The sequence below is a fragment of the Oncorhynchus mykiss genome, chromosome 1 (genome assembly GCF_013265735.2).
Source record: "Oncorhynchus mykiss isolate Arlee chromosome 1, USDA_OmykA_1.1, whole genome shotgun sequence".
Classification (NCBI taxonomy): Eukaryota; Metazoa; Chordata; class Actinopteri; order Salmoniformes; family Salmonidae; genus Oncorhynchus; species Oncorhynchus mykiss.
This window is the reverse complement of record NC_048565.1, coordinates 36,160,036-36,176,274: the sequence shown is the minus strand read 5'-3', so window position 1 is coordinate 36,176,274 and position 16,239 is coordinate 36,160,036. Positions and strand designations below refer to the sequence as shown.

The 16,239-nt window shown below is 42.8% G+C and overlaps 1 protein-coding gene across 2 annotated transcripts in view; it reads left to right on the top strand.

Annotated features, from left to right (window-relative positions):
* Positions 1–16,239, top strand: part of LOC110522050 (serine/threonine-protein kinase WNK1) — a 48,656-nt gene that overhangs the window by 13,432 nt on the left and 18,985 nt on the right. For both annotated transcript variants that reach the window (XM_036976806.1, XM_036976802.1), the window contains exons 3-5: positions 12,880–13,052; positions 13,252–13,472; positions 15,150–15,307. In XM_036976806.1, the coding sequence (XP_036832701.1) occupies positions 12,880–13,052; positions 13,252–13,472; positions 15,150–15,307 (552 nt within the window). The remainder of the gene's footprint in view (positions 1–12,879; positions 13,053–13,251; positions 13,473–15,149; positions 15,308–16,239) is intronic.

Below are 16,239 nucleotides of genomic sequence, written 5' to 3'. Positions count from 1 at the left end.
CCTACCGCTCAGGAAGGAGACGCGTTCTGGCTCCTAGAGATGAACGTACTTTGGTGCGAAAAGTGCAAGTCAATCCCAGAACAACAGCAAAGGACCTTGTGAAGATGCTGGAGGAAACCGGTACAAAAGTATCTATATCCACAGTAAAACAAGTCCTATATCGACATAACCTTAAAGGCCGCTAAGCAAGGAAGAAGCCACTGCTCCAAAACTGCCATAAAAAAAGCCAGACTACGGTTTGCAACTGCACATGGGGACAAAGATTGTACTTTTTGGAGAAATGTCCTCCGGTCTAGTTGGAATGTTTGACCATAATGACCATCGTTATGTTTGGAGGAAAAGGGGGGAGGCTTGCAAGCCGAAGAACACCATCCCAACCGTGAAGTACTGGTGCACTTCACAAAATAGAGTGCATCATGTGGAGGGGAAATTATGTGGGTATATTGAAGTAACATCTCAAGACATCGTTCAGGAAGTTAACGCTTGGTTGAAAATGGGTCTTCCAAATGGACAATGACCCCAAGCATACTTCCAAAGTTGTGGCAAAATGGGTTAAGGACAACAAAGTCATGGTATTGGAGTGGCCATCACAAAACCCTGACCTCAATCCTATAGAAAATTTGTGGGCAAAACTGAAAATGTCTGTGCGAGCAAGGAGGCCTACCAACCTGACTCAGTTACACCAGCTCTGTCAGGAGGAATGGGCCAAAATTCACACAACTTATTGTGGGAAACTTGTGGAAGGCTACCTGAAACGTTTGACCCAAGTTAAACAATTTAAAGGCAATGCTACCAAATACTAATTGAGTGTATGTAAACTTCTGACCCACTGGGAATGTGATGAAAGAAATGAAAGCTGAAAATACATTATTCTCTCTACTATTTTTCTGACATTTCACATTCTTAAAATAAGTGGTGATCCTAACTGACCTAAGACAGGGAACTTTTACAAGTATTACATGTCAGGAATTGTGAAAAACTGAGTTTAAATGTATTTGGCTAAGGTGTATGTAAACTTCCGACTTCAACTGTATGTTTTCCTTCAACTCACTTTTCCACCCTTTCCAACCGGAAAGCCCTCTCAATCATCATCACCCAGTACATTTCTCTTCCACTCTGACACTAGTTTTCCTTTACATATCTTCTATGCTTTTACCTCTCTTTCCTTCTAACATTATTTTACCAGGTGAACAAAAAGGTTTTAATTACAGACAAAACAAAACTTATTTTCACAGGCAGGCGGCCACTGCCCCCCTGGAAGGCTTCGTGTATTTTAGTCTACCCTTTTTTTGCTGTACATATTTATTACCAATCTCCGTTGTATATTCATTTGCTGCACATTCATGAATGTCTTTATTTTGAGGTTAATATGTAATGCTTCCAAATTATAAAATACATCAGTCATCACACCAATGTTCACCAAATTTTAAATGTACTGTATCTATTGAACTACTCCTTACCGCTTTCTGCTTCGTTTCCAATTTTGTTTGTCTTAACTATTGTCTATGGTTTTGAATTGACTGATGTTGTTTCTAATGTAACCATTTACACAGTTGCATAGGGGCCCAGCTTTTGCTGTGGGTTATAGACTCTGGAGCGTAACATCCCACGATCATCCCACGATCACCTCTTTTAACAACCTTTATACACTCTTTTAAACTCCTCTTCTTTCTCACACAATTGCTTCACTGTTTGTGGTCACCGGTCAATTAATCCGTACATAAAACGGTCAACCAAATCGTTTCTAGTCATCTCTCCTCCTTCTAGGCATTTTCCTTCTCTTGACTTTGGCAACTTTCATAAATTAGGTGCTGACCTCGTTCGCCACTGACCTCGTTCGTCTTTCATTTACCCACGTGGGTATTTTGGAGAAGGCACGTGGGTATCTGCTTCCATAAACTAACGAGGAGATGGGAGAGGAAGGACTTGCAGCGTGATCTGCATCACAAATAGAACTGACTTCTATTTTAGCCCTTGGCAACACAGACGCTCGCGAGCAGTGTGGGTGCAATTATTGAATAATATAGATTTCTAAATGTATTTTGCATCGCACGCGACTCGAGCGGTTTAGTCAGCCTGTTAGTGTACCAAACTCTGCCTGCGGCCAGTGACAGACTTCTCCGTCACAAATGTATTGGTTTAATTAACTCACCAGATCTACACAACGTCTCTCATTCCCATCATATTCATAAATTGGGGCTGTATCGCCTCGGATTTAGTAACTATGGCTCTATCCACTGTTACTGACAGGATGCATCCACCTGCCACAAAGATGTACCTTTCCATCACCCAGGATTTCTCCGTACTTGTTCGTGCAGATCATCTTATCAGTCAGAGGCTTTGAGGTAGTGGGAGTACACATTCCTGCAGGCCAGTAAATACAGTGCATTTTCACTTTGTCGTTATGGGGTATTGTGTGTAGATTGATTGATTGGGGGGAAAAAATGTTTAAACCATTTTAGAATAAGGCTGTAACGTAACTGGATAAAGGGAAGGGGTCTGAATACTTTCCGAGTGCACTGTAATTACATTTCTCCTACACAGAGCTTGAACCTAACACTATTTTCTAAGGATGTATAAAAACAATCTATTTATACTAAGAGGATATAATAGTATAACATTGATTAGGACACTAGTATCACTCAGTTGTATTGGCACTTTGTAAATATCAGCAGTAACATTACTGGTATGTAAATAAGTCTAACCAATGACGCATTTGCAAACAGCCCGGTATTGTGGTATGGATGTTATTCCTCTTTTGTTATTGTTTTACTCAGACATCTGTAGTTGTTCAACCACAACAAAATAACGGAAATGCTCAGTTTTAAGCTATAAGCATGTGTGATATAAGCTAATTCTAAACATGCATAAGATGTTTTGAACTGAAATGTAGTATATATTATTGCTAGCATCTTTTGTAGCCAGTGATCTCTCGTGACCATGTAATGTGCAGTGTTACTACATGGTTGTTACTACATGGAGTAGTAATTTAGTGTCTTTTGTTGCTTGTATGTGACAAGCTAAGGGGGACTTATCAGTAACAGATGTCCAAGCTCAGGTTAATGCAGGAAGTAGTTTGCATTGCTTTGTAAGTGTGAACTACATAACTTGCCTAATAAGGTTCTGCTTTATACTCCATAGATGCTATTTTTGAGATGACAATGTCAGAGGAGTTCCTAGTGTTAAACAGTTGTAATGAACTGTTTTAATTACCGTAAGGGAATGGTGTGTTAGACCAGTCCGTTGCAGTGAACTGTGTTTGGAGTCAGCCAGTGAAGCAGTTATGGAATGGTGAACACATGTAAACACAGAATGGGGTGGAGGGGTTTGAATTAAGTGTAGGCACATGGTTTTTGTCACAACATTTCTGACCCTGTCGTGACTGATTTTAATATCATGTTTTATTACATCAACAATATGTTCTATTTATTTGGGATAAAAAAACAACACCATTTTCTCAGCATTTCAGTTATCACATTTTGGGTTTCAATTGCTGTTTCTATAAAAACATAGGAAAAGGGGGATACCTAGTCAGTTGTCCAACTGAATTTATTTAACTGAAATGTGTCTTCCGCATTTAACCCAACCCCTCTGAATCAGAGAGATGTGGGGGGCTGCCTTAATCGACATCCACGTCTTCGGTGCCTGGGGAACAGTGGGTTAACTGCCTTGCTCGGGGGCAGAACAACAGATTTTTACAGCTGCTGTTAAAATGTTCACACCAGGCTAAAAGTATGGAATAAGAGAATAAAGGCTATTTATATAAATAAGATTGGTATACATCTTAATTTAGGAAATTACTTGTAATGTTATAAATAATTGAATGGTTTAATTTATTTAATCAACCGATTCTTTAAAAACGTAAGGTTATCGTTAACATTGTTGTTATTTTTAAGACTGCCTATCTACGGATATATACAGTGCATTCAGAAAGAATTCAGACCCTTTACTCAGTACTTTGTTGAAGCACCTTTAGCAGCGATTACAGCCTTGTCTTCTTGGGTATCCCGTTCTTCTCTTCAGATCCTCTCAAGCTCTGTCAGGTTGGATGGGGAGTGTCGCTGCACAGCAATTTTCAGGTCTCTCCAGAGATCAGTTTCAAGTCCAGGCTCTGGCTGGGCCACTCAAGGACATTCAGATTTGTCCCAAAGACCCTCCTGCGTTGTCTTGGCTGTGTGCTTTTAGGGTCTTTGTCCTGTGAACGTTTACATCCTGGCCAATTCAATTCGAATTTCAACTCATGAGTTGATTCCAAAATTCAGAATTGCGCACAACCATGGTATCGAACCGCAAATGTTTCCATATGCACTACAGAACGGGAAGAGAAAAGGGAAGGGGAACTGCTGGCCCAGATGAACTGAAACTAGGTCAGTTAGTTAGAGAGCAAAGCAAGCACCCCCTCGCCCCTGACTCAACCTCAACCCGTATCCATGCTCAGGGTCACCCCTCCTCCTGAAATATACTCTGGTTCCATGTCACCCCTCATCCCTGTGTGTACCCCCCCTCATCCTTCCATCTCCCTGTCCTCCAAACCCCCCTCCCTAGTAACCACACCCCCAAAGACACCCAACACGTAACAGTCAGACCAGAGCCAGAACAGCTCAGTTCCTTTCTAAATGCAGTCAGATGTCAGTCTGACAGTGGAAAGCTCCCTGTCTCTCTCTCTTTCTCTCTCACTCACACTCACAATAGGGAGCGTTTCCTGGACAACCTGGCCACTTGCCAGATCTTGCACTGATGTTGTTTCATATTGTGGTCTGGTCTCTGGTCTGGGTTGGCACTTTTAGCAGATCAGAGAGCAGATCTAGGCCTAGCACTGTATCTGGCAACACTGAGACTGAGGCATAAAGGCCTCAGTCCTGTGCACAAGCTCTGTTGCCTTTTACCCCTGTTTTAGTATTTAAATAGGCCTATTGTCGACGTGAAATTATACTTTTTAGTTAGAATTTATTTGCTAGTTTTGATTATTGTTGACTTTTACTGGTACAAGAATGAAGGCGTTGGCGATCATAAAGTGTTCCAAAGAGTTAGTCTACAAATGCATGAAGGTATCTGATTTGACTTGTACTTGATATTCTGTCAGGGCTTTATGCTGGCCACCTGTTGAATGTTACCGGACAGAGCTCTGTGTGTTTGGATAAGAGTGCACTATGAGAAGCCTAGGTATAGTAGTAGTGAGTGTGGCCTACTTAATCTGTCTTGAACTCTTTATCAGCAATCTATTGTTTCAGATAGATGTATGAAGCCTTATTGTTTTTTTTTGTGGTAGGCTAGCTTTGGCTGTTGTCTGAGTAGAGCCAGCAGTTTTTTGTTTTTTTTAAAACACGTGACCTGACCAAGAAAAACTCTGTCCCTACCGATGAGAAATGTTATACAGTGCCTTGCGTAAGTATTCGGCCCCCTTCAACCTTTTGCCACATTTCAGGCCTCAAACATAAAGATATAAAACTGTATTTTTTTGTGAAGAATCAACAACAAGTGGGACACAATCATGAAGTGGAACGACATTTATTAGATATTTCAAACTTTTTTAACAAATCAAAAACTGAAAAATTGGGCGTGCAAAATTATTCAGCCCCCTTAAGTTAATACTTTGTAGCGCCACCTTTTGCTGCGATTACAGCTGTAAGTCGCTTGGGGTATGTCCCTATCAGTTTTGCACATCGAGAGACTGAATTTTTTCCCCATTCCTCCTTGCAAAACAGCTCGAGCTCAGTGAGGTTGGATGGAGAGCATTTGTGAACAGCAGTTTTCAGTTCTTTCCACAGATTCTCGATTGGATTCAGGTCTGGACTTTGACTTGGCCATTCTAACACCTGGATATGTTTATTTTTGAACCATTCCATTGTAGATTTTGCTTTATGTTTTGGATCATTGTCTTGTTGGAAGACAAATCTCCGTCCCAGTCTCAGGTATTTTGCAGACTCCATCAGGTTTTCTTCCAGAATGGTCCTATATTTGGCTCCATCCATCTTCCCATCAATTTTAACCATCTTCCCTGTCCCTGCTGAAGAAAAGCAGGCCCAAACCATGATGCTGCCACCACCATGTTTGACAGTGGGGATGGTGTGTTCAGCTGTGTTGCTTTTACGCCAAACATAACGTTTTGCATTGTTGCCAAAAAGTTACATTTTGGTTTCATCTGACCAGAGCACCTTCTTCCACATGTTTGGTGTGTCTCCCAGGTGGCTTGTGGCAAACTTTAAACAACACTTTTTATGGATATCTTTAAGAAATGGCTTTCTTCTTGCCACTCTTCCATAAAGGCCAGATTTGTGCAATATACAACTGATTGTTGTCCTATGGACAGAGTCTCCCACCTCAGCTGTAGATCTCTGCAGTTCATCCAGAGTGATCATGGGCCTCTTGGCTGCATCTCTGATCAGTCTTCTCCTTGTATGAGCTCAAAGTTTAGAGGGACGGCCAGGTCTTGGTAGATTTGCAGTGGTCTGATACTCCTTCCATTTCAATATTATCGCTTGCACAGTGCTCCTTGGGATGTTTAAAGCTTGGGAAATCTTTTTGTATCCAAATCCGGCTTTAAACTTCTTCACAACAGTATCTCGGACCTGCCTGGTGTGTTCCTTGTTCTTCATGATGCTCTCTGCGCTTTTAACGGACCTCTGAGACTATCACAGTGCAGGTGCATTTATACGGAGACTTGATTACACACAGGTGGATTGTATTTATCATCATTAGTCATGTAGGTCAACATTGGATCATTCAGAGATCCTCACTGAACTTCTGGAGAGAGTTTGCTGCACTGAAAGTAAAGGGGCTGAATAATTTTGCACGCCCGATTTTTCAGTTTTTGATTTGTTAAAAAAGTTTGAAATATCCAATAAATGTCGTTCCACTTCATGATTGTGTCCCACTTGTTGTTGATTCTTCACAAAAAAATACAGTTTTATATCTTTATGTTTGAAGCCTGAAATGTGTCAAAAGGTCGCAAAGTTCAAGGGGGCCGAATACTTTCGCAAGGCACTGTATGTTGCTTCCAGAGGTAGTTTGGAACTGTGCGTGTTGCAACCGAGGAAAAAATATTTTTACACACTTCAGCACTCGGTGGTCCCGTTCTGTGAACTTGTGTGGTCTACCATGTGGCGTCTGAGCCGGTATTGCTCCTAGATGTTTCCACTTCACATTAACAGCACATACACTTGACCGGGGCAGCTCTAGCAGGGCAGAAATTTGACGAACTGAGCATGTCTTTAACTTCTTATGGCTGGGGGGGCAGTATTGAGTAGCTTGGGTGAATAAGGTGCCCAGAGTAAACTGCCTGCTACTCAGGCCCAGAAGCTTAAGATATGCATATTATTAGTAGATTTGGATATAAAACACTCTGAATTTTCTAAAACTGTTTGAATGATGTTTGTGAGTATAACAGAACTCATATGGCAGGCAAACACTTGAGAAAAAATCCAACCAGAAAGTGGGAAATCTGAGGTTTGAAGTTTTCAAGTCATTGCCTATCGAATATACAGTGTCTATGGGGTCGTATCGCACTTCCTACGGCTTCCACTAGATGTCAACAGTCTTTAGAACCTTGTTTCAGGCTTCTACTGTGAAGGGGGAGAGAATGAGAGCTGTTTGAGTCAGGTGTCTGGCAGAATGCCATGAGCTAAATCATGCGCGTGGCCGTGAGAGGTAGCTGCGGTCCTTTTCAGTTCTAAAGACAAAGGAATTGTCCGGTTGAAACATTATTGAAGATTTTATGATAACTTCCTAAAGATTGATTCTATACATCGTTTGACATGTTTCTACTAGAGGTCGGCCGATTATGATTTTTTCATCGCCGATACCGATTATTGGAGGACCAAAAAAGCCGCTACCGATTGATCGGACGATTTTTATTTTATAAAAAACATTAATACAAAAAAAAATAATTTACAAAAATGTAATTGTCATTATTACAAATACAACAATACTGAATTAACACTTATTTCAACTTCATATAATACATCAATAAAATCAATTCAGCCTCAAATAAATAATGAAACATGTTCAATTTGGTTTAAATAATGCAAAAACAAAGTGTTGGAGAATAAAGTAAAAGTGCAATATGTGCTATGTAAGAAAGCTAACGTTTCAGTTCCTTGCTCAGAACATGAGAACATATGAAAGCTGGTGGTTCCTTTTAACATGAGTCTTCAATATTCCCAGGTAAGAAGTTTTAGGTTGTAGTTATTATAGGAATTATAGGACTATTTCCCTCTATACCATTTGTATTTCATTAACCTTTGACTTTTGGATGTTCTTATAGGCACTTTAGTATTTCCAGTGTAACAGTATAGCTTCCGTCCCTCTCCTCACTCCTCCCTGGGATCGAACCAGCAACACAACGACAACAGCCACCACATCGAAGAAGCGTTACCCATGCAGAGCAAGGGAAACAACCACCCCAAGGCTCAGAGCGAGTGAAGTTTGAAACGCTATTAGCGCGCGCTAACTAGCCAGCCATTTCACTTCGGTCGCACCAGCCTCATCTCGGGAGTTGATAGGTTTGAAGTCATAAACAGCGCAATGCTTGACGCACAACGAAGAGCTGCTGGCAAAAAGTGCTGTTTGAATGAATATTTACGCGCCTGCTTCTGCCTACCACCGCTCAGTCAGATACTTAGATACTTGTATGCTTGTATGGCAGTTAACCCACCGTTCCTAGGCCGTCATTGAAAATAAGAATGTGTTCTTAACTGACTTGCCTAGTTAAATAAAGATTAAATAAAGGTGTAAAAAATATATATAATTAAATCGGCGCCCAAAAATAGCGATTTCCGATTGTTATGAAAACTTGAAATCGGCCATTCCGATTTAATCGGTCAACCTCTAGTTTCTACGAACTGTAATAGAACTTTTTTGACATTTCGTCTGAACAAGTGATCGCGCATTATGCATTTGGATTACTGGGCTAAGCGCGCGAACAAAAAGGAGGTATTTGGACATAAATGATAGACTTTATCGAACAAAACAAACATTTATTGTGGAACTGGAATTCCTGGGAGTGCATTCAGATGAAGATCATCAAAGGTAAGGTAATATTTATAACGCTATTTCTGACTTTTGTGACACCTCTCCTTCTTTGGAAAATGGCTGTATGTTTTTCTGTGGCTAGGTGCTGACCTAACATAATCGCAAGGTGTGCTTTCGCCGTAAAGCCTTTTTGAAATCTGACACAGCGGTTGCATTAAGGAGAAGTTTATATATAATTCCATGCATAACACTTGTATCTTTTATCAATGAGTATTTCTGTAATTTGATGTGACTCTCTGCACTTTCACCGGATGTTTGTTTGAGACGATGCATTTCTGAACATAACACACCAATTTCAAATTAGGTTTTTGGACATAAATATTAACTTTATCGAACAAAACACACATTTATTGTGTAACATGCAGTCCTGTGAGTGCCATCTGATGAAGATTATCAAAGGTTAGTGATTAATTTAATCGCTATTTCTGACTTTTGTGAGCCCTCTCATTGGCTGGAAAATGGCTGTATGGTTTTCTGTGACTAGGTGCTGACCTAACATAATAGTTTGGTGTGCTTTCGCCGTAAAGCCTATTTGAAATCGGACACTGTTGCTGGATTTACAAGAAGTTTACTTTTTAAAATGCTGTGAAATACTTGTATGTTTGAGGAATTTGAATTGTGGGATTTCTGTTGTTTTGAATTTGGCGCCCTGCAATTTCACTGGCTGTTGGTGAGGTGGGACGCTAGCGTCTGACATATCCCAGAGAAGTTAATGTACAGTACCAGTCAAAAGTTTGTACACACCTACTCATTCAAGGGTTATTCTTTATTTATACTATTTTCTACATTGTAGAATAATAGTGAACTAAGAAATAACACATGGAATCATGTAGTAACTGAAATAGTGTTAACTCCTCTAGGGTATGTGGGACGCTAGCGTCCCACCTGGCAAACATCCAGTGAGATTGCAGAGCGCCAAATTCAAATACAGAAATACTCATTATAAAAATTCAGAAAATATACAATTATTTTACATAGGTTTAAAGATTAATTTCTTGTGAATCCAACCAGTGTCAGATTTCAAAAATGCTTTACGGCGAAAGCATACCTTACGATTATTTGAGAACATTGCCCATTAGACAAATCATTACAAACCGTAACCAGCCAAGTAGAAGAGTTGCACAAGTCAGAAAAAGAGAGAAAATGAATCACCTACCTGTGATCTTCATATGGTTGCACTCAGAAGACATTAATTTATTCAGTAAATGTTCCTTTTGTTCGATAAAGTCTCTTTACAGATACAATTTGGATTTTTGGATATAAAGTTCATAGAAACATGTCAAACAATGTTTATATTCAATCCTCAGGTTGTTTTTAGCCTAAATAATCGATAATATTTCAACCGGACAATAACGTCGACAAAAGGTAAACAAGAAAGGCACTCTCTTGGTCTCGCGCATGAAAAAGCTCTGTGACACGGCAGGGTCCACTCATTCAGACTGCTCTTACTCCCTAATTTTTCAGAATACAAGCCTGAAACAATTTCTAAAGACTGTTGACATCTAGTGGAAGGCATAGGAACTGAAATTTGAGTCCTAAGTCAATGGATACTGTAATGGCATTAAATAGAAAACTACAAACAAACAAAAAAAATTAAACTTCCTGAATGGATTCTTCTCAGGTTTTCATCTGCCAAATCAGTTCTGTTATACTCACAGACACTATTTTAACAGTTTTGGTGTGTTTTCTATCCAAATCTACCAATTATATGCATATCCTAACTTCTGGGCCTGAGTAGAAGGCAGTTTAATATGGGTACGCTTTTCATCCAAAATTCCAAATGCTGCCCCCTACCCTAGAGAAGTTAAACAAATCCAAATATATTTTAGATTCTTCAAGTAGCCACCTTTCGCCTTAATGACAAAAGTGTGCAAAGCTGTCATTATCTCAACCACCTTCACCTGAAATTATTTTTCAACCATCCCACAAATGCTGAGCACTTGTTAGCTGATTTTCCTTCACTCTGCGGTCCAACTCATCCCAAACCATCTCAATTGGGTTGAGGTTGGGTGATTGTGAATGTCAGGTAATCTGATGCATCACTCCACCACTCTCCTTCTTGGTCAAATAGCCCTTAAACAGCCTGGAGGTGTGTTGGATCATTGTTCTGTTGAAAAATAAATGATAGTCCCACTAAGCGCAAACCAGATGGAATGGCGTATCGCTGCAGAATGCTGTGGTAGCCATGCTGGTTAAGTGTGCCTTCAATGCTAAATAAATTACAGACCGTGTCACCAGCAAAGCACCATAACCCCTCCTCCTCCATGCTTCACGGTAGGGATCCACACATGTGGAGATCATCCGTTCACCTACTCTGCGTCTCACAAAGACACAGCGGTCGGAACAACAAATCTCAAAATTGGACTCATCAGACCAAAGGATAGATTTCCACCGGTCTAATGTCCATTGCTTGTCTTTCTTCTCTTCTTATTGGTGTCCTTCAGTAGTGGTTTCTTTGCAGCAATTTGACCATGATTCACGCTGTCTCCTCAACAGTTGATGTTGAGATGTGTCTGTTACTTGAACTCTGACCATTTATTTGGGCTGCAATTTCTGAGGTTGGTAACTCTAATGAACTTATCCTCTGCTGCAGAGGTAACTCTGGGTCTTCCTTTCCTGTGGCGGTCCTCATGAGAGCCAGCTTCATCATAGCGCTTGATGGTTTTTGCGACTGCACTTGAAGAAACTTTCAAAGTTGTTTCAATTTTACGGAATGACGGACCTTCATGTCTTAAAGTAATGATGGACTGTCGTTTTTTGCTTATTTCAGCTGTTCTTGCCGTAACAGACTTTGCCTTATTTGGTAAAAGACCATCTTCTGTATACCAGCCCTACCTTGTCACAACACAACTGATTGTCTCTAACGCATTAAGAAGGAAATCAATTCCACAAATGAACTTTTTAACAAGGCACACCTGTTAATTAATTATTTTTTTATTCAACATTTAACTAGGCAAGTCAGTTAAGAACAAATTCTTATTTACAATGACAGCCTTCACCGGCTAAAAATGGACGACGCTGGTTCAATTGTGCGCCACCCAATCATGGCCGGTTGTGATACAGCCTGGAATCAAACCAGGTTGTCAGTAGTGACGCCTCAAGCACTGAGATGCAGTGCCTTAGACTGCTGCGCACTCGGGAGCATTGAAATGTATTCCAGGTGACTACCTCATGAAGACATTTGAGAGAATGCCAAACGTGTGCAAAGCTGTCATCAAGTCAAAGGGTGGCTACTTTGAAAAATCTCAAATGTTTTTATTTGTTTAACACTTCTTTTGGTTACTACATTATTCCATATGTTATTTCATAGTTTTTATGTCTTCACTGTTATTCTACAATGTAGAAAATAGTAAAAAATAAATAAAAACCCTTGAAGGACAAGGTGTGTCCAAACTTTTGACCGGTACTGTAATTTGATGAATATACGTCGGTTTATTCGTACTTGTTTTTTATGAACTGTCAAGCACTTTTGTCCAACTCAGTCACTATACTGCTTTAAAATAAACAATTGATGATGTATTTTGTCCCAAGCATTCGCTAACTGAAAGCAAGCTCACAGAAATGTTTGAGGATTTGCTCTCTTTCCAAAAGTTTAGTGAGCTAAACACTCATATTGCAAATCCCCACACTTAAAAAAGCATCAACATGAATGTTTGTAGAGCCACTTTCACTTTGACATCATACTAGTAAAAGGCTACTGTTCGCATTGTTGTTTGACCTTTGCTGAATGAAAAGAGTATATGCCATATTGTCTGTAAGCTAAATCTACTCTCATAGACCTGTGTTTATTCTCTCTCTCCTGACTGTCTAACACTGATGTTCCTATGACCCCCCCCCCCCTCCCCATAGGACCGCAAGCTGTCCAAGTCGGAACGTCAGCGGTTCAAGGAGGAGGCTGGCATGCTGAAGGGGCTGCAGCACCCCAACATTGTCCGCTTCTATGAATCCTGGGAGGCCCCCGTTAAAGGCAGGAAGTGCATTGTGCTGGTCACAGAACTCATGACCTCCGGAACACTGAAAACGTGAGTATCACTCTTACACACAGGCGTCAACACCAGTCCAGTGCTGGACGTCATGCAAATGGTGTTGCTCTCTTCTGTGTGTTCTTTCTCAACGATGGTCATAATGAAACTGTCTGCACTAGGTTCCTGAGTCAGTGAATTGTAATGAGGATGGATGTGTGATGTCCATCTTTAACCCTATATCTGTCCTGTTCTGTAGGTATCTGAAGCGTTTCAAGGTGATGAAGATTAAGGTTCTGAGGAGCTGGTGTAGGCAGATCCTGAAGGGCCTTCACTTTCTCCACACCCGAGCCCCTCCCATCATTCACAGGGACCTGAAGTGTGACAACATCTTCATCACCGGCCCCACAGGCTCCGTCAAGATAGGAGACCTGGGATTGGCCACACTCAAGAGGTCATCTTTCGCCAAGAGTGTCATAGGTAAGACCCCAATATCACCCACTTCCTTTTACTGTGCCCTGCTTTCCTCCTCGCTACACTCCAAAGGGATGTCTTGTGTAAGGTTCTTATACTGTGGTTGACCTTGAGGTTATGAAGGGTTTGATTGGGGGGGGGGGGGGTTAGGTTTTTGTTTCTGATCATCTTTTTTTTTTATGACAATGTGGTTGGAAAACAGACCACAATGTTTCAGCTCTCTAATCAAACCACAGCACAAGCGGAGGCCAGGTCATGGGGAGACCCACAAACCCTTTCTTTACACACACTGTCATGTCAGTGAGTCCGCCAGGGCTGGTTACTCAGTGACAGAATCGATTAGATAGTATTTTTCCTCCATAAAGTGAAAGTTTGCTGTGTCAGGCTCCTACTAAGAGTAAGTAGCGCCTCCAATCTCTCGGTGAAATATGAATCTCAATCCACCTGTCATGCCTTAACCATCAGGCTAGCCAGACCAGGGCAACAGGTATGGCCACTGGTTCTATGTTCTGTCTCAGACTGGTCTTTGCTCTGTGGTTTGGAAATATGTGGTCTGTTTGCCAATGATGCCAATAACATTTCCCGTTTGTCTCTCTTTTTTTTAAGGGTTTGCTCCCACAGGTTTTTGTCAGTGTTTCTGTCTTTTAAACCATTTTAGGAGCAGAGAGAATGTCTGCTTCTTTTTGTCTGGAAAGCCCTACCCCCCCCCCCCCACCCCCCCCCCCCCCCCCTACCCACTTCTCCTTTATCAGGCCTTTTTTCTTTTTTTTTCTTTCATTCTCGGGTATGTTTTGAACTGTAGGCTGTAGCCTCAGATGTGCTCCATGCTGCAGTAAAGGAATAAGTAGGGTACTGCTGGTAAGTGACTATTGTTATGGGCCTGGTAAGTGTGCGAGTGCACTGTGACACACATCTTACAAAAACCTATTCATTTCAAATATCCATCTTGAGTTTTTCTGTGTAAGACCCTCAGAAGATTGAAAGCAGAGTATCTGCTATTTGAATACGGCTGGTGTCCAGCCACACACTGTTTCATTAACTAGCTATGGGATCTGCTTCTCTCGGCCCTCACCGTAACACCTTACTCCCCAGGTCAATGAGGACAGGTAAGTCAGCCTACTTAAAGGTAAGTTTGTATGAAACGGGTTATGTTTGAGTGTTTGTTTGTGAAAGGTAAGGTCTTGACACAAGTTATTTCCATAGCTAGTCTTACAATTCATGCCCCTTCTCTGCCATATTGAAGCACCTGATCACTCAACTCACTAACCGGGTTCTGACCGGTAAACCGGGTAATTCTACAGTCTGTCAGTAGTTGAACTGACATGTGTCTAACACCAATTTTCCCACAATGTGTTCTGTACACCAGCCATCTTCTTTAGACCCCTATACTAGGTGTATACCCCCCCCCCCCCAGATAACAAGGTCTTACACTGAGAGACGTGTGCCTCTTTCACTACAGTCTAACTGAGCCCAGCTTCCCCCCTTTTTTTTGTTGCTCTCCTCCTCCCCCCTCTCTCTCTCTCTCTTTCTATCCTCTCGCAGGCTCTGCTCACCCGGAGGCAGCGGCGACGGGTCACTCTTCTTCTTCCTCCTCTTCGGTTAGAGGAGAAGTGGGGCGTTTTGGGTGTGACACTCCGAGAGGGAGAGAGACACAGAGTTCTGAATGGTTGTATTTGATTTAAGGTACCCCTGAGTTCATGGCGCCTGAGATGTATGAGGAGAAGTACGACGAGTCAGTGGATGTGTATGCCTTTGGGATGTGCATGCTGGAGATGGCCACCTCAGAGTACCCATACTCCGAGTGCCAGAACGCTGCACAGATCTACCGCAGAGTCACCAGCGTAAGTCTCCCCCGCCTCAACCCTCATTCCATGAACCCTGTTGTCCTCCCACTCTGCCACCCCCTCTCCCTGTTGTCCTCCCACTCTGCCGCCCCCCCCTCTCCCTGTTGTCCTCCCACTCTGCCACCCCCTCTCCCTGTTGTCCTCCCACTCTGCCACTCCCCTCTCCCTGTTGTCCTCCCACTCTGCCACCCCCTCTCCCTGTTGTCCTGCCACTCCCCTCTCCCTGTTGTCCTCCCGCTCTGCCACTCCCCTCTCCCTGTTGTCCTCCCACTCTGCCACCCCCTCTCCCTGTTGTCCTCCCACTCTGCCACTCCCCTCTCCCTGTTGTCCTCCCACTCTGCCACCCCCTCTCCCTGTTGTCCTCCCACTCTGCCACTCCCCTCTCCCTGTTGTCCTCCCGCTCTGCCACTCCCCTCTCCCTGTTGTCCTCCCACTCTGCCACTCCCCTCTCCCTGTTGTCCTCCCACTCTGCCACCCCCCTCTCCCTGTTGTCCTCCCACTCTGCCACCCCCCTCTCCCTGTTGTCCTCCACTCTGCCACCCCCCTCTCCCTGTTGTCCTCCCACTCTGCCACCCCCCTCTCCCTGTTGTCCTCCCACTCTGCCACTCCCCTCTCCCTGTTGTCCTCCCACTCTGCCACTCCCCTCTCCCTGTTGTCCTCCCACTCTGCCACCCCCCTCTCCCTGTTGTCCTCCCACTCTGCCACCCCCCTCTCCCTGTTGTCCTCCCACTCTGCCACCCCCCTCTCCCTGTTGTCCTCCCACTCTGCCACCCCCCTCTCCCTGTTGTCCTCCCACTCTGCCACTCCCCTCTCCCTGTTGTCCTCCCACTCTGCCACCCCCCTCTCCCTGTTGTCCTCCCACTCTGCCACTCCCCTCTCCCTGTTGTCCTCCCACTCTGCCACCCCCTCTCCCTGTTGTCCTCCCACTC